The sequence below is a fragment of the Ictalurus furcatus genome, chromosome 5 (assembly GCF_023375685.1).
Source record: "Ictalurus furcatus strain D&B chromosome 5, Billie_1.0, whole genome shotgun sequence".
NCBI classification, from domain to species: domain Eukaryota; kingdom Metazoa; phylum Chordata; class Actinopteri; order Siluriformes; family Ictaluridae; genus Ictalurus; species Ictalurus furcatus.
This window is the reverse complement of record NC_071259.1, coordinates 9,451,111-9,473,498: the sequence shown is the minus strand read 5'-3', so window position 1 is coordinate 9,473,498 and position 22,388 is coordinate 9,451,111. Positions and strand designations below refer to the sequence as shown.

General features: G+C 38.6%; 2 protein-coding genes across 3 annotated transcripts in view; one reads left to right on the top strand and one right to left on the bottom strand.

Annotated features, from left to right (window-relative positions):
• cacna1db (calcium channel, voltage-dependent, L type, alpha 1D subunit, b) overlaps positions 1–2,942 on the bottom strand; it is a 151,477-nt gene extending 148,535 nt beyond the window's left edge. Inside the window, exon 1 of the mRNA XM_053624709.1 lies at positions 2,357–2,942. Coding sequence (XP_053480684.1) covers positions 2,357–2,384 — 28 coding nt within the window. The 5' untranslated portion in view covers positions 2,385–2,942. The remainder of the gene's footprint in view (positions 1–2,356) is intronic.
• Positions 1,676–18,009, top strand: dcp1a (decapping mRNA 1A). Of its 2 annotated transcripts, XM_053624721.1 has the most exons (10): positions 1,676–1,824; positions 3,112–3,152; positions 3,289–3,416; positions 8,721–8,787; positions 9,366–9,495; positions 9,632–9,715; positions 11,417–11,863; positions 12,018–12,077; positions 14,579–14,785; positions 14,909–18,009. In XM_053624721.1, the coding sequence occupies exons 1-10, from the start codon at positions 1,690–1,692 to the stop codon at positions 14,987–14,989; spliced, it is 1,380 nt and encodes a 459-aa protein (XP_053480696.1). In that variant the 5' UTR covers positions 1,676–1,689; the 3' UTR covers positions 14,990–18,009. The 2 variants fall into 2 exon arrangements, with proteins under 2 accessions (XP_053480696.1, XP_053480697.1); XM_053624722.1 differs by lacking the exon at positions 12,018–12,077.
• Positions 18,010–22,388: the final 4,379 nt, after the last annotated feature.

The following is a 22,388-nucleotide window of genomic DNA, read 5'->3' as shown; positions in this document are numbered from 1 at the left end:
ATATGGGTTGTACAGATTGCGCAAACAGTGCAACTGCATTACATGCATAATTAATACAATGCTGATTTCCATGATGTGAATTAAACATTTTTGCATCGCGATGTTTCAAGTCACAATGTATCGTTACACACTTCATTTCAAAACAATTTTCTTTGTGGTTTTTAGGGTGTAGACTATTTCTTTGAACTATCATGGTAACCAGCTAAAGTGATAAATAAAAAAAAAGCTAGCACAAAACAGTAACCCAAAGAGTTTACCTCAGATGTCACGTATACATATATGGAGTAGCTGCCTACTTAAAACCCCAATTTGAGAATAAAACAAATGTTTTGTTAATTTGCTTTTGTTTGCATTAATCCTGAACAGTTCTGCTCTGCAAAGCTATTTCCCATTTGGAAAATCCCTTGTACCAGGTTAAAGAGTTTATTACATCAAGGGAGGGTTTTTATTTATTTATTTATTTATTTTTGGATGACCTTTGGAGGCCTGAGGGGTCAAGTCAACACCAGGAAGCCAAACTTAACCAGAACATAAGTCCTATTTTACCCAGCAGAAAGTAGATTGTACAGCAGCTTATAACCATAAAGAGCCATTTCTGCTTTAAGATTGTTTTTTTATGTAACCATGGGTGAATTCCTGCCTCGCTCCTTGTGCTCCTGGTATAATCTCTGGATCCACTGTCACCCTGACAAGGATAAAACACTTACTGAAGATGAATTAATTAACTCCTCCATCTGTACTTGATATCTGACTAAGTTTATTACTTCATTCCGCTAGTCTAAACTAATAGCTTACTCACCTACCTAGATTAGCAAACCAGTTAGTAAGCATACTAGCTAAACAGGCAATATGAATAAATCTCATCAATATACCCTCTTCCCTTTGTACTGCAAGTGTCCACTTTCATAATATAGGTGTTATGTAACTCCGAGTCATGAGGACAAGTCATCAAGGGTAGTACTAAAAAGTATTTTAAAAGTATTAAACGTTTCCCAGTACTAAAAAGAGAACAGAAAACCTGTTTCGAAACTCAGCTATAATGGACATCTAAGGGCAGATGTTAAATTCCATCAATAAATGCTTAAAAGTGTCAAATGTGGGGCAGTTTAAAAAGGTCTTACCAAAGATGTTCTTATGTAGTTACAGTTTAATTCACAAATTATTATGACAACACCAGGACAGTTCTAAAATAAAAAAATAAAAACAAACATGTTTTACACACGTCTAACAACTGTTCTTAGTCTTCCACTATAACTTAGTGTTTGAGTAATCCGATTTTTCATTTTTTTTCTCAGTAGAGAGGCATATGTAAAAATCCTTGTAACTGCACAACACTAGACTCCTAAAGGAGTCATCTCATAAACACCACTCTTGTATAGTGGACATGTAAGGCATATGATGAATGATATGACTGGATTGAAAAACGCTGTAGAAGTTGACTAAATTCTTTGGGGTCATTAAAGGGGTCATCTAATAAAAACTACTCCAGATAATGAAGTATTAAAACAGTCAGGCATTCCCCAAATGGAAAAAAAACGTTGCACGTTTTAACTGAAATATGCCTGCACTGTTGACCACCTGATGAACGTTACGAATGCGGAACCATCACTCGCGTGCATTGGTACAACCCGGAGAAAATCGGTGGTGTCCTCGGAATTTCTCCCGTGTTGCCGTATGCTAGCGTTCAAGATGGAGTCCGTCAACAAAGCTGGACATCTGATGAGTCTAGCGGCTCTGCAGCAGTATGACCCTTATATTAACAAGCTGCTCGATGTTACCGGGCAGGTAGCGCTGTATAAATTCAACTCAAAAGCAAACGAATGGGTAAGAAGTTATTTCTACTGATTTTGTAACCCTCACAGTAACGCCGTTAGCTAACATTAGGCAAGTACGAGCTAGCGAAAATGCTACACGACTGGATGCCTTGTTCCCATATCCGTGCTTATAAGTGAAGCCCAACCTGGCTTTAGTAATAATGACTCGCACTCATTATGTAGGGCAAATTTCGAAATTTGCGTCGGTTGAGATTGAACCATGTTTATTGACAAATTCGTGTGAACTAACAGCGGATTGAGTTCAACTTTACAAAGCGTCTCAATACTGTCAAGACCGTTATACGTATTGCATCCATCACTGTGTTAGCGAACGCCTTCTCTCTCAAATCCACTTTAATACGCAGATTAAAAAAAAAAAAAGTTTATTAGTGTTGGCTGTCTTGCTCACAAAATAACGGAGGAGGAGGGGAAAGAAAAATCAGTTTTGAAGCACTTCATTATCCGTCTGTCTGTAACCATCGCTCTCAGAGCAAGTAAAGAACAGTTCACCAAACATGACATTTCCACAGTTTTCCTCTTACCCCAAATGTAGTCGATCAGCCACGACATGTTGTGTGCTGTGTGTTTACTCCTTTAGTTCGGTACCGGAGCTACGATGCTAATGGAGCCACACACACACACAAAAAAACAAAGTAAAGAAAAGTTTATAGGCTCCGTCTTTAGCATCGTGTCCACTGCATTCCCGCATCATCTCAGTCTCCCATCAAACCTCGCCGAGATTTAAAAAGAAAAAATAAATAATTAAGATACCACTAGACTTTATAGTAGTTTCTACTAACACTGGGCGGCATCATGTTGACTATAAAAAAAACACACAAAAGTTTGTTCTAAATCTTAAAACTCTAGTAGCAGCCATCTTGCAGCCGGAATTACTTTCTTCTCCAGCACTTAATTTGGTATCACTCCACGCCTTGGATGGAGGAGTGGCCCAAAGTTCTTTTTCTTTTTTTTTCTTCCCCCCTTCTTTCTTTTCCTTTTTTCCCCTCCTTTTATTCTTAATCTGAGTCATGTTTAGGGAGTTTTACAGTCGACCACACGAGTGTAAAAGGGCACAAAAGACCATATTTCTCTCTAAAACATCATCCGCAGGTTCGGCTGACCCCAAGTTTGAAGGCATGATTATGTTGTGGATGAGAATATAGTTCCCATGATGATGATGATGCTAATCATTGATGTTGTTGCTTATTAATGTCTATGAATACATTTGGCTGTTTTATGTAACTGTGTATATGTACCAGTTATAGAGAGTAACATGGGTTTTTTTTTTCTTTCACAGGAAAAAACTGATATTGAAGGCACCTTATTTGTGTATGCCAGGTAAATATCTGTATTTATTCTTATGCCATAGAATAACCTGACTAACTTTCATCCCTGCCTTTAAAGTGGTGTAAATAGTGTTCTTAATATATTATTTATGTTGTTCTTTATGAGCTTAACCCCGTTATTTGTGCAGGTCAGCATCACCACATCACGGTTTCACTATTATGAACCGTCTAAGCACGGAGAACCTGGTGGAGCCGATTAATAAAGATTTGGAGTTTCAGCTTCAGGATCCGTTCCTCTTGTACCGGAATGCCAGCTGTAAGTCTTATTCAAATATACACATGGGGTTTTAGAGCCCACTTATAATTCCTGCTTCGGCGTGTGCTGCCAAATTTCCATATAACAGTAATTGCCTGACTAAGCAGCTTTCTTTTCACCAGAAAAGATACAGTGACGATTTATTGAGCCATCGGTAACAGCAGGGTGATTCCATTACGGCAGTGTTATTTATCCATTGTAACATGGCTTCATTTTGAATTACAGTGCTGTGAAAAAGTATTTGATTTCTTCTGTTTTCGTGTCTATCTCGTACAAAATTTTTCAGAAATTAAAAAATCTAAGATAAAACAAAGGCAATCTGAGTAAACACGAAATACAGTTTTACAGGAAACATGAATTCTGCTCTCTACCAGAATATCCTAAAGGAGAATGTCCAGTCTTCAGTCTGTAAATTGAAACTCAAGCGCAACTGGATTATGCAGCAAGACAGTGATCCAAAGCATAGGAGTAAATCCACCTCTGAACGGCTCCAAAAAAAGTCAAATGAAAGTTTTGGAGTGGTCTAGTCAAAGTACTGACGAACCAATTGGGATACTGTGGCATGACCTTACAGGGGCAGTTCATGCTTGAAAACCCTCCAGTGTGGCTGAACTAAAACACTTCCGTAAAGAAGAGTGGGCCAAAATTCCACAACAGTGCTGTAAAAGACTGATCTCCAGTTAGCAGAAGCGTTTGGTTGCAGTTACAGAGAGGGAAAAAAGTATTTGATCCCCTGCTCATTTTGTACGTTTGCCCACTGACAAAGAAATGATCAGTCTATAATTTTAATGGTAGATTTATTTGAACAGTGAGAGACAGAATAACAACAAAAAAAAATCCAGAAAAACGCATGTCAAAAATGTTATAAATTGATTTGCATTTTAATGAGGGAAATATGTATTTGACCCCTCTGCAAAACATGACTTAGTACTTGGTGGCAAAACCCTTGTTGGCAATCACAGAGGTCAGACGTTTCTTGTAGTTGGCCACCAGGTTTGCACACATCTCAGGAGGGATTTTGTCCCACTCCTCTTTGCAGATCTTCTCCAAGTCATTAAGGTTTCGAGGCTGACGTTTGGCAACTCGAACCTTCAGCTCCCTCCACAGATTTTCTATGGGATTAATGTCTGGAGACTGGCTAGGCCACTCCAGGACCTTAATGTGGTTCTTCTTGAGCCACTCCTTTGTTGCCTTGGCCGTGTGTTTTGGGTGATTGTCATGCTGGAATACCCATCCACGACCCATTTTCAATGCCCTGGCTGATTGACAGTTTGACAGTTTGAGATTGACAGTTCTTTTGTGTTTCTTCCATTTGCGAATAATCGCACCAACTGTTGTCACCTTCTCACCAAGCTGCTTGGCAATGGTCTTGTAGCCCATTCCAGACTTGTGTAGGTCTACAATCTTGTCCCTGACATCCTTGGAGAGCTCTTTGGTCTTGGCCATGGTGGAGAGTTTGGAATCTGATTGATTGATTGCTTCTGTGGACAGGTGTCTTTTATACAGGTAACAAGCTGAGATTAGGAGCACTCCCTTTAAGAGTGTGCTCCTAATCTCAGCTCGTTACCTGTATAAAAGACACCTGGGAGCCAGAAATCTTTCTGATTGAGAGGGGGTCAAATACTTATTTCCCTTATTAAAATGCAAATCAATTGTTTTTTCTGGATTTTCTTGTTGTTATTCTGTCTCTCACTGTTCAAATAAACCTACCATTAAAATTATAGACTGATCATTTCTTTGTCAGTGGGCAAACGTGCAAAATCAGCAGGGGATCAAATACTTCTTTCCCTATCTGTATTGCTGCTGAAGGTGGCGCAACCAGATTTTAAGCTTAAGGGGGCACTTAGTTTTTCACATGGGTGATAGGTGTTGGATAACTTTTTTTTGTAAAAAAAAAAAAAGAAAGAAAGAAATAAAAACTGTATTGTGTGTTTACTCAGGTTGCTTTTGTTTTATGTTGTACTTCGTTTGAAGATTTAAAACTATTTTGTATGAGATATACACAAAACATAAGAAATCAGGATGGGGCAAATACCTTTTCTTTTTTTTTTTTCTTTTTTTTAAACAGCACTGTATTTTGAAAGTCAGATTTCAACATTGAATCTAAGACACCATGCATTTAAACATTTTTCTTAAAAATGTGTTTACCCATCTGAGACAACAGTCTCATTCTATACAAGATTGCTTAGTGGCTGCATTTTGCTCTTAAATGAGTAGCAGGGTTACTCATTTATTAGCATAGAAATACTAAATGCACAAAAGGTTGTTAACTGCACCCATGTGAAAGGCAAAAGGATATTCTAATGAACCCTGAAATGTTGCTTTTTAATGAATAATTTACTTTCAGTTTATAATTTAGGAAGCAAGGTTCTACTGTCAGTGACCTTGTCAGTTAATATTACAATATCATTAAAAATAAAGAAAAAAAAACATTTTCTTTAGTTTGATTTCTGTCTCACGTCTAACCAGAAAGAGCATGATCTCTTCTCCGTTTGGCAACACCACACTGCAAAGACTTTTAAGACCTAGATATTAAATTACATTTACTTTTGTTACATCCTCGTGAACATGATTGGTGGATGATGAAGTCCTGTAATATGAAGACATGATATTTAAGAGGTAGTAATTTATCATTAAGAGTCATACCATGTGCGAGAGAGAGAACGGTACAAGAACATGCAGCGCAATGGAAACGTGATCTTTATCTTTCGCAAAAGTAGATTTATTATCAGCGCTGAGTTTTTTTAATGTCCCTACCAAATACGGATAAAGTCTTTACACTGGAGTTGGGGGAACAAAAAGAAACCTTTTGGATGCTGCTTCAGCTTCTAAGAAGGAATCCTGACATGTGCTACTCATGATTGTTCATTTTTGAATGAAGTTTCACCAAATGAATGGTTTAAAATTTCAGGTAGTAGGATGAGCAGAAATTTTTAGAATTTCTCCTGGATATCAACTGCATGCTACTGAGGCATTTAGTTTTATCTGCAAGTAATCTTTTTTTTCCTTTTCCATAAGCTCTGATTTGATCACAACCTGTTTGTATGCTCCCTGAAAGCTCGATCCATGAGCTTAAAATAATATATTTGGCATTGATTTTGTCAACTCAGGTTGTAGAGTAGAGAACTGTTCATATGGTTTTGGTGGGTTTTGTGTGTAGAGATCCAAAGGTTGTGAATTTGAATCTCATCTGCAGCAGCATGTATCCATTGCTACCCTCAACTTGGATTGTACTCTGCCTCATATACAGTTGTGCTCATAAATCAATCATCCTGTTCAAAAGTTTACATCCCTCTGGCTCTTTATGTATCTTGTTGCCTTCTTGGGCATCAGTGAATGTTTGCACCTTTTGAAATAGTTGTGTACAAGGGGTCAAATATGCGGAATATGCTGGAAAAGCAAAGAATGTGCAGGACCTGGAGGATTTTTCTGAAGAACAGTGGGCAGTTTAACTGCTCAGGACAAACAAGGGACTCATGAACAACTATCACAAAACGTAAAAACAGTCGTTGATCATCCAGGTAACGACACACAGTACTAAGAATCAAGCATATGTAAATTTCTGAACTGGTTTGTTTGTGTAAATTCAGTTATTATTGTGTCTTGTGGACTAGATCTAAACATGTTTTGTGAAAGTTTATTCAGGGTAGCACAAAATTTTTTAAAAATGCTATTGTAACGATCCCTCTTTTTTTATTATTAACATTTTGAAGATTCTGCAAGGCCTATGTAAACTTATGAGCACAACTGTGTAGGTTGTGTTTGATTAAAGCATATGCTTAATTCATTTAAAGAAAATACCTTGACCATTTGCTGTCCTGCTTTACTAGTACTACAACATCTTGGCTAAAATTTTATCTAAAACTAAATTCTCAGCTCCCCGAAATTTCTTGTGAACATCAGATCAGGTTCTAGGTTACTGCATGCCTGTGTTACAAAAAGGAGACATGTCTGTGACTGAAAGTAAAAGGAATTTATTCTTTGAATCTTCGAATGCTTAACGTGAAAGCATGTCCTTAGGAATGAGGGTCACTGCTGCTGGTTGTATATACACACTTTAGATCATGTCACAGTTCCTGTGCTATCTGCTTTCCAGGAATAACATGAAATGTTCAGGTCAGTCTTGAGAGCTTCCAAACATTACAAAGATGGATAGTGGTTTAAAAACTCTGTTGTTTTCTGTTGCTTTTTAAACTAGTTCTAGTTATGAGAGTGATCTTATTAAATGTATAGGAATGAATTGATTTATTTTTTAATGTAAACATGTACATAAAGTGTAGCGTTAAAACCTCACGGCGAAGACCGTACTCTACAGGCGTGCACAGCAAAAACCTGCCACTTTAAATGATGCGAATTTGTTTAATGTTTAACTACTGGATGTAGAAACAGTACTAATGATCCATTTCTAGTGTTTAGTATGGGTTTATGACGATTGGTTGAAGACCGTTCTATCAATTTTAGGAAGAGATGATGGACAAAAGCCTTACCTCTGTCAGTACCATTTAAACAGCGTCCAAGTGTCTTCTGAAAGACGATCTTCCCCTTCCGCCGGAGGTCCTGAAGTTCGTGATTCGAAGGGTTCGAGGCCAAATCAAGCAGAAGCATCCTCTCGTGGCTGTCACCTTTGGCGAGCTTCATTCTTCCTCCAGTGCAGCATGTCCTTCAAAATGTTCTAAAGTTCCTCGTGATATCCGGGTTCATCAGCTAAGCTCTTGCCGTGACCTGTCACTCTGCACGCTCTGATCACGCTCGGAGTGAAATCAGGAATGACAGACTAATTTGGAGAAAAGAAAGAAGAAGAAAAAAATAAGGTGTTGAACAGAGCAGAGGTCTGGAGAGTGGCACAACATTCAGTGGTGTCTCTCTTGATCGTGTGTAGCTGTAGAAAGCTCTGGAGAGAGAATGAAGACGGAGGAGTACGGGCTGAGAGAACGAAGCGGAAAAGTCCCCAAGGCTTCCACATAGAGCGTGGTAGGATTGTGTGCTCTGCCTGAGCCGCACGTGTAAGGAGAATATGCCGGAGCTGTCGGTGTGAAAGAAGGCAGAACAGAATTCCTCGCTTATCTGACTCGATCAGAGTGGAAATAGGAAGGGGTTACTTTTGGAGGGGTTATCAGTGTGTAAGACTTAAGCTTGAGAGTACATGCACGCACGAACACACACACACTCTCTCACACACACACACACACACACACACAGCCATTAAGGTAACGTAATACAAATGAGAAGGTGTAGATGCTATATAGACAGATTTGTAATTGAATCTTTCTGTCGCTGTCTGATTTGTTGTTTTTTTTTCCTCAGTGGGAATCTACAGTATCTGGTTCTACGACAAGGCCGACTGTCAGCGCATAGCACAGCTGATGGTACAGTAAGTGTCAAATGTTGCAGATTTTTTTCATGATGTGCATAAAAATAGAACTTTTAATTGATCAAGCGCAAGGTGCACCACAGTGTGACAAATGCTGGGTAAAAGCAATTGCAGACCGCACACTGTGGAGCCCTCATGGGAGCCTAGCAACAAGCTGAACTTGTTGCCATGGGTGCTGGTTACCATAGTGACCAGGTTAGCTCAGATGTACCATCTGGGTCCATAAGGAGGTGCTTATTCTGCAGTCAAATAACTTGAGAGAGATGCCGTTTTGAAAGCTCACCGAGTATAAGTGGTAGTTTGCATGTTCTCTGATAGTAATCTCTTATCAGGTTCTCAGATAGTCATAATACTGTTTGTTTGTTCGTATTTTTGTTTTTGTTTTGTTTTTTTAAACCTGGCCTTTCTTTTATAGCCCTAAATTTGCCCATGTCTTAGCGAAGGAAAGCGTTCATCAGTACACCACTGCCATCTAATGGACAAAATGTGCAATTAACCCTAAAAAACAAACTATCTCAATAGTGCTGTGCAGTTTCACTTTCAGATTTTTCTCTTTGTGTTTTTGCTTGTATTTGTAGAATAGTGAAGCAGGAGACATTGAGGGCTCAGCAGGCCTCTCCAGATCGAGGACGAACGAATGGTTGTGTTGAGACGAGACCGATGGATATCCTGGAGCTGCTGAGCAAAGCCAAAGAGGAGTACCACAGGGTAAGGCTGCAAGTCGCTCTTGTCTGATTTGTTAATTTTCTCGTTGATTTTGGATAGACAGATTCATTAATGCCCACAGTATTCTCTTTCTGTGCCTCTGTCTGTATAGAGTCAGTCTAATGATACCGATTCACAGGTTAACACAGACGTCACTCCAACTCCAGACCCAGTTAAAGTAGAGAGCATGAAGCCTACGGTTATTGCTGCTCAGCAGGAGAAGGTACTGCTGCAATCACACATCCCATTGTTTTTATTTACATTTTTAACTTTCTTTCAAAAAGACAACCAGTCAGATACAATAGAAATAATGTCTTTTTTTTACTGATTGCAAAACAATTACATGATTACAGAATTTTGGCATCATGAACAAATCAAGTAATTAGATTCAATTTCGTTTTTAAGGTAATATATTAAAGAGCCCATGAAATCAATACATGTGTTTTCAGAGCTTCTTATGAGTTTTCATGACTCATCTGCACTCGCATAATTTGCATCCAATGAAATGTTCACTAGAACTTGTATGTCCTACCCCATAAACAAAGTTGCAGTGTGTGTACACATTCTGCCTCCAAAATCTTCATCCTGGCTCAAACATGAACGACTTCTCTCATCCTCGTGATCTCGTCCTGTTTCAAAAGGAAATACATGAACGAACAAAATCAAATCATTGTTCCTGTACCTATCGTTTTTATTTACTACAATGTTTTTGCCCACCGTATCTGTATTGTTTGTGATAAGTATGTTGACGTTTCCCTGTACTGAAAAGAAGCAAAATCTTTTCATTTTAAACTAATAATGGCCTAATTGTTGAATTCTACAAATAACATTTATACATTTACATATTGTATGTGCTTTTATTAAAAAAAAAAAATAAATAGTCAGCAGTATTTGTACACTAAGCTCCAAGTCTGTATAATCAGACCTACATTTAGGGAAGGATGAATTTGTGTTTGTGTAAGTAATGTAGTTCACAAAGTTCTAAATAACACACATACACACCTGGTTGCACACAGCTACCACAAACACATCAGGAAATCATAATAGTATTTTACTGTATTGCTCCAATGCTGGAAAGTGAAGAAAAAAGTGATCTAGGAACTGTGGTAATACATCTCTGTCTCATCTTAAGAGTTTCACTGTTAAGTGTATAATATCATGCAGATACAGGTCAAGAGCTTCAGTTAATGTTCACATCAAACATGGTGGAAAGTGTGATCTCTGTGAATTTGACTATGACGTGGTTATTGGTACCAGACAGGTTGGTTTGAGTGTTTCAGAAACTGCTGATCTCCTGGGATTTTTGAGCACAACAGTCTGTATAGTTTACACAGAATGGTGCAGAAAAAACAACAAAAAACATCCAGTGAGTGGCAGTTTTGTGGGCGGAAATGCCTTGTTGATGATTGAGGTCAGAGGAGAATGGCCAGCTGACAGTAATGCTGTTGTACCTTGTATAGACACTCTTTACAACCGTGGTGAGCAGAAAAGCATCCCAGAATGCACACTATGTCAAACCTTGAGTCGGATCGGCTACAACAGCGACATCGGGTTCCACTCCTGTGAGTCAAGAACAGAAATGGGAGGCTACAGTGGGCACAGGTTCATCGAAAACCGTCTCAGTTTGGAAATGTATTTAAACAATGTATTGGTGCAATTTAACAGCTGTGCTTAGACTTGAATTATAAGTGAGTCTTGAGTAAGTGAGATTTTGGATTGTTTGGGGGTTTTTTTCCCCCTCATTAACAGAAACATGTTGAAATTGTTGGCTGTGGTGATCACGCTTGTGCTACAGATGTGTTGGGTAGAGTTAAGGACTTTAATCTCCCAGCTTAATCATTCGCTTTGTCCATATGAGGTCATTTTGAAAATGACCACCTTAGCGTTTTCATTCAGTCTGTGAATCTTTTGTTTGTGTCCATAGCAAACACATGGTGTGGTGAAGCAGATCACAGTGGAGGAGCTGTTCGGCAGCTCTTTACCCAAAAACCCAACCCCTCCAGCCGAATCAATTTCTGGTGAGAATTTCTTGCGTGGAATGAGCTACGGCCCTCCTCCCGTCCCCCTGGAGCCCCTTCTCACACAGTGTCTCTCAGCCAATCCCCTGCTCCCTCAGCACTCCATCTCTCCCGCCCTAATGGCTCCAAGCGGGGCTGAGAACGTTCCAGCACTTGGAGGGCATCGTGGGCAGACTGGGCCTCAGGCTGCGCCTAAGTATATAAATCCACTCAAAAACGATGGCCACGGGATCCCAAAGCCGACAGCAGTGCCAGGCTTCATGCCCAGCACGCTAGTCACGCCACAAAGTTTCCGAGAACCTACAGCCAAAGCACCAGCAGTTTTCACCAGCAAACCCGCAGCATCTGCACAAGTAAGGAGTGACGAAATAGAATCGGCCTGTATTTCTTTGATTGATTAACACTCATATCTGCCGTATCTCTGACTGCTTTTCTTTGTGTCTCTTGCTCACTCCATTTGTTTCTCTTTCACACTGTTTGTCTTTCTCTTCTTTCCATCTAATGAAGACTAAAGAAGCTGGTAATTTTGCACAGCCGCAAGCCACAAATCTGGTCAAACCCATTCCAGTGAGTATCCACACTAAAACACTGTACAGGTGCATCTCAAAAAATGAGAATATCGTGCAAAAGTTAATTTTCTATTTATTTAGAAAGTCAAAAGGTGGAACTTTTCATATATTCTAGATTCATTACACAGGAAGTGAAATATTTCAAGCCTTTTTTTGTTTGAATTTTGATGATTATGGCTTACAGCTCATGGATCCAGTATCTCAAAATATTAGAATAAAGAATTTATAATACAGAAATGTCGACCTTCTGAAAAGTATGTTCATTTATGGACTCAATGCTTGGTCAGGACTCCTTTAACATGAATTATTGTATCAATGCAGCATGGCATGGAGGCAATCAGCCTGTGGCACTGCTGAGGTGTTATGGAAACCCAGATTGCTTTGATAGCGGTCTTCAGCTCGTCTGTATTGTTGGGTCTGGTGTGTCTCATAGATTCTCTATGGGGTTCAGGTCAGGCGAGTTGGCTGGCCAATCAAGCACAGTAACACCATGTTATACACCATATAACACCATACTAGTAGTTTTTGCACTGTGGGCAGGTGGAAGCATGAAGTGCTCTAAAATCTCCTGGTAGACACTGCATTGACTCTCGACTTGCACCAGCAGATGACATGGCACCTCAAATCATCACTGACTGTGGAAACTTCACACTGGACTTCAAACAACTTGGATTCTGTGCCTCTCCGCTCTTCCTCCAGACTCTGGGACCTTGATTTCCAAATGAAATGCAAAATTTACTTTCATCTTCCCCATGACTGTGGTTGTGTACTGAACCAGACTGAGAGATGAAAGGCTCAGGAAACCTTTGCAGGCGTTTTGACATAATTAGCTGATTAGAGCTCTTCTCATGTCGACATTTCTATATTATAAATTCTTTATTCTAATATCTTCAGATACTGGATTTATGATTTCCATGAGCTGTAAGCCGTCATCAAGATTAATATATTCTAGATTCATTACGCATAAAGTGAAATATTTCAAGCCTTTTTTTTGTTTGTTTTAAAGTTTCACTTTTTGAATTAAATTACAATGAACCTTTCCACATTATTCAAATTTTTTTAGATGCTCCTGTAAGATACTTTAGCAGTGCATATACACGTCAACTGCGTTTAGAATGTAAACATGCAAAATAGTCAGCTTCTTGTGTGTATACATTCATAATTGTAATATCTATTTTTTTGTAAATATGTTTTCCTTTATTTGTATCCATATGTATTTGACATTTATGGTTGTTTTATTGAATAGTTGGTGTAGGAAATTATGTGATGTGTGTGAACTGGCTGTCAAGTCAATGTCATATTTGGGTTATAATAGTTATGAAATAAAGGTAACGTAGGTGGACATGGATGAATATGGAGATACAGGATATATAGGAAAGAAATTAGGTTGAGGAGAAGATTATTATTTGTACATTGTCAAATTTATTGTATTATTTAACATCCCATCACACAGTATACTTACTGGCCATTTTAATAGGAAGACCTGTAACCTAGCCTCTAAAATCACGCAGATACAGGTCGAGAGTTTCAGGTAAAGAAAACATCAGAATGGGGAGGAATCTGATCTCTGTGACTTTGTGGCATGGTTGTTCGTGCCAAATGGGCTTGATGCACAACAGTTTCTACACAAGCTATGTTTCCATCCATGTATTTTTATGCAAATTTTGAGATATCTCAAAAAAAATTTAAATAAAGGCTGGATGGAAATGCCAGCTACGAATAAAGCCTGCACAATGCACTTAAAAAATATATGCGCCCAATTCAGGTGGATATAAAAAAATATATATTCGATAAGTAGATCTGTTCATGAACTATGACTGAGAAACATTTAATGAAGAAATTCCACGATGCGTGTCAAAAAGGTCACATGAATTTGCATCAACAAATCATGTGATTGGATAATTGGCTCAGAACAGTAACTATGGAGAGCGGAGAGCGACAGGTATGTTTGGATAGACAACTTTGTGCCAGTTTCTCGGAAATGAAAGATTTTGTTCTCTTGAACACATGGAATGGAAACGATGCTTTATTCGTAAAATGTTTTATGTGATATTCCTGATTTTTCAAAGAAGAAAATTCGCAACTTGGCTGGAAACATTCACTGAGCAGTAGTTCTGAACTCTTTGTTGAGTAGAGAGGTCCTATAGGGTTCTGTAAATCAAATAACAACTTGGAGCTGGACACTGCGATTACATATGTTTTGACATGATTATGTAATAAGTTGGTTATATTTTGTTCAGAAAATTGCTGTAATGCTCATGGCACAGGATGTTTATTGTTTCTGATCTATCGTCTTGTCAGTCTTGAAGAGTTTTTCCACCTTTTCACCTGGAAGGATTCCCAACGCCGAGTAATGATAAAATCGTATTGTTTCGTGAAAAATAATAAAGTTAAAACTTACAAGTGATTGCATTTAGTTTCACACACTACTGGGGTCTCTGAGAATTTGGGACTGAAAGTGTGCATGTGCTTTAATGAGTTTAATGAATTTCGTTTCAGACCAAGGCGGGGCTAGTTGTGCCAGGGGACGAGCCGTCGTTGCTACTTTCCCCCAGTGTGTTCCAGCAGTCCACTACAAAAGCACCAGAGCTGCCAAGAAATCCTGCTCCTCCACCGTCACCCCCTGCCTCTCTGGGGGCTGGAGATCTTCCCTCAACAGTGTACAGCAAGACACAGCTACAAGACGTTCTTATACATTTGATAAAGGTACACATTCAAATGCAGCATTAATAAATGTACATACTTTTTTTTTTCTTTTTTTTTTTTATAATTTTAGGTTAAAACAGTTTCTTAAATTTGGATTTGTTTCCTTTTTTTGTGTCTTTTAAGAACGATGCCCACTTCCTCAGCACAATCCATGAAGCGTATATGCAGAGCCTCACCAAAGACCTCAGCAATGTCAAACTATAGCCTCTGAGCCCAAACTCCTGGACTGAGTGCTGTTACTGTCAGCCCAGAGGCTGCATTTAGGACAGAACCACCACATACTGGTGCACTGGTTCTCTCACTGTATCTTAGTCACAGAGGGATGAATCCAAAGGCACACATCACTCGTTTGTTTCGACGCAAGCTTCAGGATGACCACATAGCCATGGTTATCCCACACCTGAGCCCCGGCTATTCTGATTATTGAGGTGGAACACGCACTTCTTTTGTCTAATCATTGTTCTTCTCATCCTGTGTGGTCACTCGTCACCCTGTCTGTCATTCCATCTCTAGCTGATCTAGCTTATGGCTAAGCTTGTGAAATCAGGTGCAATACAAGCTTTTTTTGCTTTTTGTAAAAGTCATGTTTAGGGATGCATTGATACTATTTTTTATTTATTTATTTTTTCCAGATTGACTACATTTTTTTTTTCCCCTTCATATTTGTCAATAGCAATACCGATGCTGAAATGAGAAACCTATTTGGTATCAATCAGAGACATCATGGAACATTTTATTTAGCTCTGTTTATGTTGGTTGCTGCCACAATGAACTCCTCATGCTCAGTTTTATGTTTAAGATGTTATGGTGTTAAAACAGTAGCTTTACTAGAGCGCAACAGCAGCAGACCAGAGCAGTGTCAGCGAACGTATTTAAATGCACCTTGCTGTGAATTGCACCTTGATTCACAAGCAAAATATAAACCCCTAGGTATAGCACAAGTTGCTCAGTGCTCACTCAGCTGATGTGCTCTCTACATGCTCATTTCACTAGTCCACCTTAAAAAAAAAAAAGTCATTTTTAGTGACTATGCTTGCTGACACTGCTCTGCACACTTACTAAGAATACTGTGTAAATGCCATAACATGTTTTATTAGGATACTTGTATTGTAGGAAGTTGCTGTAGTAGCTCCTCTTGATATTTTCGCAGAGAGTATGTCCACATCGCTTTCATTTTGTGCCATCTGTTCATTCGCGTGACAGTGTTATCACACACGGTATGACGTGATATCGGATGTTGTATTGGGGTGTGTTTTCGAGTAAATGAGGATGTTATCAAACCAATAACCAATTCCAGTATCGTATCACTGCCTCCCTAGTAACCATGGCTTTCTTATAATTAAAATAATGCCCCACGATTATGTTTTCAACAGAAACCTGAGGGAAGACCTGCACTTTTTTTGAAGTAATATTTGGACCCAGGTTCAGAAGTGAGATATGGTAACCTTGATGTATTACACTAGTGCTCGTGATGCATTTTAAACTGCAGTAGTATTTCTGCAATAAGCTTTATTTGCACTGGATAATACGAGTACAACTGCTTATTATAGAGTGATAAATTAGTTTGATTATAAATATGGTGTTATGAGTTATGAAATAGCTTTTGAACTCCGATTTCAATATTTCAGTCCTCAATGTTCTTCTGCAAGTTTAGGATGAGTGTGAAGTTTTGCCATCACTTTGTGATTTGCAATGGGTTGATTAATTAAAGTACAAGAACAAGAATGTCATGATGAGCAGGTCATTTTAAATGAAGTGGATTTGAATAAACTTTAGGACTTGCATTGAGTTGTTGATTTATAAGATTCAACATTCAATTTGGTCTGCAGCCTTTTAATAGTTAGGCAAATGCCAAAAAAATAAATAAGCAAATCTGCAGTAGCATATGATTCTGGTTTAAAACCTTTTCTATGATATTGATGAAGTCCTCCACTATGTGGCGCTTTTTGGTTGTTTTTTTTCGTTTGTTTTGTTTTTCTCTTTAGATACATACAACCTGTGAAGTCTTTTTAATGTAAATATTTCCATCTGTGTGATGCTGGTAACTGATTATCTCCCTTTATGTCTGTTTTTGTTCAGCTGAATTACAAATAACTTTCAGTAATTATGATGCATTTATGGTGGCAGCACGGAAATAGGATACATTAAGAAACCTCAACCATGTAATTCAGATTTGGTTATAATGGAAACCTCACTAAAGTAATCAAGCAGCTTTAAAGTGTTATACTCGTTTGGAAGCTTGATTGTATCTTGTGGGCAGCTTTGTTCCCCCTCAAGCTTTTCTTCATTTGAAAAAAAAAATCTGTTTGGCAAAAAAAAAAAGTCACATTTTTCATATACCCTGATTGTAGTCGATCAAATATAACACTTTTTTTGGTGACCAGCTTTTGTTTCTTTACTTAGACATTCAGCTACATGGTGACGTATTGTTGATGTTTATAAATACAGTTTATAGTCATTACACTACTTGTGGATTAAATGTGGATTAAATTCAAAACTTCAGTGTACCGCAAACATGTGAGGGTGATTGACTATATTTGGAGTAAGAAATGTATTAGTACATGATCCATCTTTAGGTTTTGGGGGGAGGTTTTTTGTTGTTTTTTCCAAATGATGTTCATTATATTATGATTGTTTTTCCCTCAACCTTTTACATTTTCTTCATTTAGTTATTTTCTGTCTTTTTCTCCAGGAACTGTATAAGCAATTAACCGTCCTAGAACAGCAATTTCCGACATCTGCTAAAATGCATGTTACTAGAGTGTGTGCTGATGGAACGGTCTAGAGATCACTTATTTTTTAAAGTCATTATCCTTTTTAAAATTCTTTGACAGGTCTGTTTAGCTAATTCAGTGTACAATAAAACCGTTCTGTTACCTCTGCTGATCATGTTCTGCAAAGTAACATTTTTTAATGAAATTCCTGACGTGCGCAGTTGTAATTCAGTAATAAATAAATTGATTGCGATGACTATGTATTTTTAACATCAAACATGCTGAAAACTGACACAGGGAACAATGTTGATTATGTTTAGGCAGTGTGTACTTGTATATGTGTGGCTTTTAATTCAAAGAACCAAATATAATGAATTTGGAATTTCACAATGCTTTCTTTAAACCATCTGATTTGTCTTAGCAGATGAATAGTGTAATCCTTCATCACTTGACCAAGGTGTGCTTGGGAAGTGAATTACAAGTGCTATGGAAATAAAAAGTAACAATAAATGTTGTCACATAGCAGCTTTACATAAATCTGGGTGTAGATTTAGAGCCCTAATGAGAGAGCCAGAGGTGATTTGAAGAAACCTTGAGAGGAACCAGGCTCGGAAGGAAACCTGGAGACATTTGGGACACCCTGTAATCCTGGGATGAGCACAGGGCACTCTAATAATTATAATTTAAGAGACAGGAAGGTATCACCATACCTTACACAACTTGGAGACAGGAAGGTATCACCATAGCTTACACAACTCGGAGACAGGAAGGCATCACCATAGCTTACACAACTCGGAGACAGGAAGGCATCACCACAGGTTACACATTGTTATTGCACACCCAAATACATGTTTCTCATAAACCTAAGCTCACTTGTCTTTGGTCCAAGTGATTTGACACATTTAGCTGGAATTCTCACTCTACAATCTCAATACAAGCACAGGACACTTCTCCAACTTGATGGTACAAGGACTATGTATCTTGTCCTTGTGTCTTGGAGGATGGTGGGGTGAGCCGTCCTTGTGGCTTAAAGGCAGGGGTCTCCTGCTTAGTAGTAGCTCAGTGGTTAAGACATTGGACTACTGCTTGGAAGGTTGTGAATTCAAATCCCAGCACTGCCAAGCTGCCACTGCTGGGCTCCTGTGCAAGGCCCTTAACCCTGAGCTGATCAATTGTATATCTGAGTGATCTTTGCAAATGGATGGTGTGGCTGCAGGTTTTCTTTCCCAATAAGCAGGAGCCACAGCTTCAGGAAGTGGACAGCTGAAGAGAACACAGCAATGGGGTAATGAGGAAGTGTTTTAGGAACCTGCACTGCTTCTTGCTATACACTTGGCTGAGTGTTATTTTGAAGTCTCAGTATTGAGAGCTAAAGCAACAGGAAGAGTTAGATTTGGTTAATGGCCTGGGATAGGGATGGCACTGTGGTACTGCGGGTAGAGTTGCTGCCTCACAGCTCCTTAGCTCAGGTTACTGAGCTCAGGTTTTCTCCCACCTCCCAAAACCATGCAGGTAGGCAGATGGTTAATGTGTGGAGGTGTTAACGTGTGTGTAAATGGTGCCCTTTGATAGACTGGTGTCCCATCTGGGGTCAATTCTGCCCACTTTTACCCAGTGTTATTGTGATAGGCTCCACTGGCCTGGACAGAGAAAGGAGGCCTATTTATTTAAAGTATACAGAGCCATGAGTATACAGTATATGTATTTTCTATAAAACTTCAAATATACTCTTCATTTCCTTAAGTTAATCCTGTGTTTGTGTCTCTTTGCAAACACAGTGTTTCTTTTCTGTGGTTGATTAGTCTTTTCTTTTCGTTTCTGTGGTTGATTAGTGAGGCTTAGAGAACATTTTGTTTCATAGTGAATCGTTATTAGATTAGGTTTATTCATACAGGTGCATCTCAAAAAAGATGCACCTTATCGTTGAAAAGTTAATTTTTTCAAGTAATTTATTTTTAAAAAATGGAACTTTCATATATTCTAGATTTATTACACATAAAGTGAAATATATCAAGCTTTTTTTTTGTTTTAATCTTGATGATTACGACAATCAGAGACAATCAGAGACAATCAGCCTGTGGCACGGCTGAGGTGTTATGGAAGCCCAGGTTGCTTTGATAGCAACCTTCAGATCGTCTGCATTGTTGGGTCTGGTGTCTCTCATAGATTCTCTATGGGGTTCAGGTCAGGAGAGTTGGCTGGCCAATCAAGCACAGTAATACCATGGTCAGAAAACCAGTTACTAGTAGTTTTGGCACTGTGGGCAGCTGGAAGCATGAAGTGCTCTAAAATCTCCTGGTAGACGCTGCATTGACTTTCGACTTGAGAAAACACAGTGGACCAATACCAGCAGGTGACATGGCACCTCAAATCATCACTGACTGTGGAAACTTCACACTGGACTTGAAGCAACTTGGATTCTGTGCCTCTCCGTTCTTCCTCCAGACTCTGGGACCTTGATTACCAAATGAAATATTAAACTGAAATATTTGACATAATATTGCAGTAATGTCTGCAAGAAAATACAGTAAGCCTAAATTGTGTGATAAGTCGAAAAGTTGAAACAATAAGTTGGCATTTTGAAATAATAAGCCAAAGATGTAAGATAGTAAGTCAGACTTTTGATATAGTAACTCAAACATGTGAGGTAATAAGTCAGAATTTTTAGGTAATATGTCAGACATTTGATGTATTAAATAAGAATCTTGAGGTAATAAGTCAGAATTATGGGGTAAGATGTCACAGTTTATAGGTAATCTGTGAGAATTTTGAGGTAAGTCAGAATGATTAGGTAATATGTCAGAATTTTGAGGTAATAAGTCAGAATTTTAAGGTTATATGTGATAATCTTCAGGTAATGAGGTTATTTTGAAGTAACAATCAGAATTATGAGGCAATATGTCAGACTTTTGAGGTAATGTGAGAATTTTGAGAAAAGGCAAACTTAGTGTTGCTGCCAAAATAAGAGGAAAACTTTATGCATTTTTTTTCCCTACCTGGTGGAACAGGTTTCAAACCCTTGCAGTTAGTGTGAGTGTGCCTTCAAAGCCATCCGCGTGGTTAACAGTGTCAAGGTTTGAGGTGAGGTATGAGTGCATATGAATTAGCAATTGGCAGTTATTCAGTGTTGTCACACTGTAGCACTTATTTTGAATTATGAGTGCAATATTCTTACAAGTATTTGTACATTTACACAAAATAATATATATCAACATGAATGTGTGTGTGCATGGTGTCCTGTATGGACTGGTGTCCCATCCAGGGTATATGCCTGCCTCGGGCTTAGTGTGCCCAGGACAGGTTTCTGATCCTGCAACCCTGACCAGAATAATGAAAGGGAGTGAGTGAGTTATACGGTATTTTATATGGCATATAAGTTGTTGCATATGACATTACTGTGATACCTGTTTCTCCTGTCCCACTTTAAACTGCCTGCCTCTTGCATTTTGCTGATGTAAAATCAGAAGAGACAGATACATATTCATGTCCCCTGTCAATCATAATAAGCTAACTTTCACAGGAGTGAAGTGCTCAGTTGAAACCTCCTACTACAATTACCCATGTATTCTGTACCCCACAACCATTTCTGTTATTCATTTCCAATGTATTTGTTGTTTTATTTTACGTTTAAGTTACAGTGAATCATGATTCAGTGCTTACTGTATCCTGATTCTAACAAATCTTGCAGCGTCACTAGCTAACAACAGTATATTCAGCTAGCATGTTCATGTAATGGTCTGTGCTCTGTAATAGAGGTGTGAGACCATAGGGCTTTGCAGTGTCAATTGTCGGTTACACTGGCTTTATCAGTGTAAAGTCACACTCCAAAATTTCCAAGAGTGCTCAGTTACACAGCTAGATAGAGTATAAAGCGTTAAGGAACCATCATTAAAAACTAGCTTGCCTGCAAGTAATTTCTGTTTAATGCATGCTCACTGTGATCACTATGTATAACAGCAGAATAAATCTTTTTTGTTAGATCATGCCTTTTTAGATAGGTCAGTTATTCTGCAATATCTCTATTATACATCTTTGAATAGAAAAGCGACTGTTTTGGTGAACACTTGCATCAAATGTGATAAAGTTATGATGCTTGTGAAACTTCAATGCAGCATGGTCTACTTTCTCTGACTATATAGACACACTCAGACATTGCATTTATTATTTCTGTGTTGTGATTTCAAAGTGACATTTAAAAATAATTTTGACGTTTATAATGTTTACACTGTTTGCACTGACCTGCCACTTTAATACCACTTAAGTCTGCTGCTGTATCTACAATGTTTACACCCCACTGCACTACCACATCAACTCTATTTCACATACTAAATTATTTCAGAAATTACAACAAAATCTAATATGAAGTATAAAATCAGCATGAAGTTGGTTAAAAGTTCTTACCCAGTAACACACTATGCCAAAAATTTAAAGAAATTTCAGAAATGATGAGGAAGAAGGTGATTGAAATACATCAGTCTGGGAAGGGTTACAAAGCGATTTCAAAGGCTCTGGGACTCCAAAGAACCACAGTGAGAGCCATTATCTCCAAATGGGAAAAAACTTGGTACAGTAATGAACCTTCCCAGAAGTGGCCGACCTTCAAAAACTCCAAGAGATGACTTCCGGCTGAGCATGTAAGTGAGAAGGCACGGGTGGAGTGAGCTCCCGAGCATTTTGTCTTTTAATTGTACTTTTCAGGCAACCTGAATCTTTTCTAAGACATTTGGTGCGCTCCTTTTCAATTACTCGGTCCACGACTATAACCAGAAAGGAATTATGGCTTCTGAAAGACTACGGAAACCTAAATCTTCACCGAGCATGACGAGTCATGGCGACAAGCTACCGCTGGATTTTGAAAATCTCCACAACACTTTAATAGCGGAGCTAAC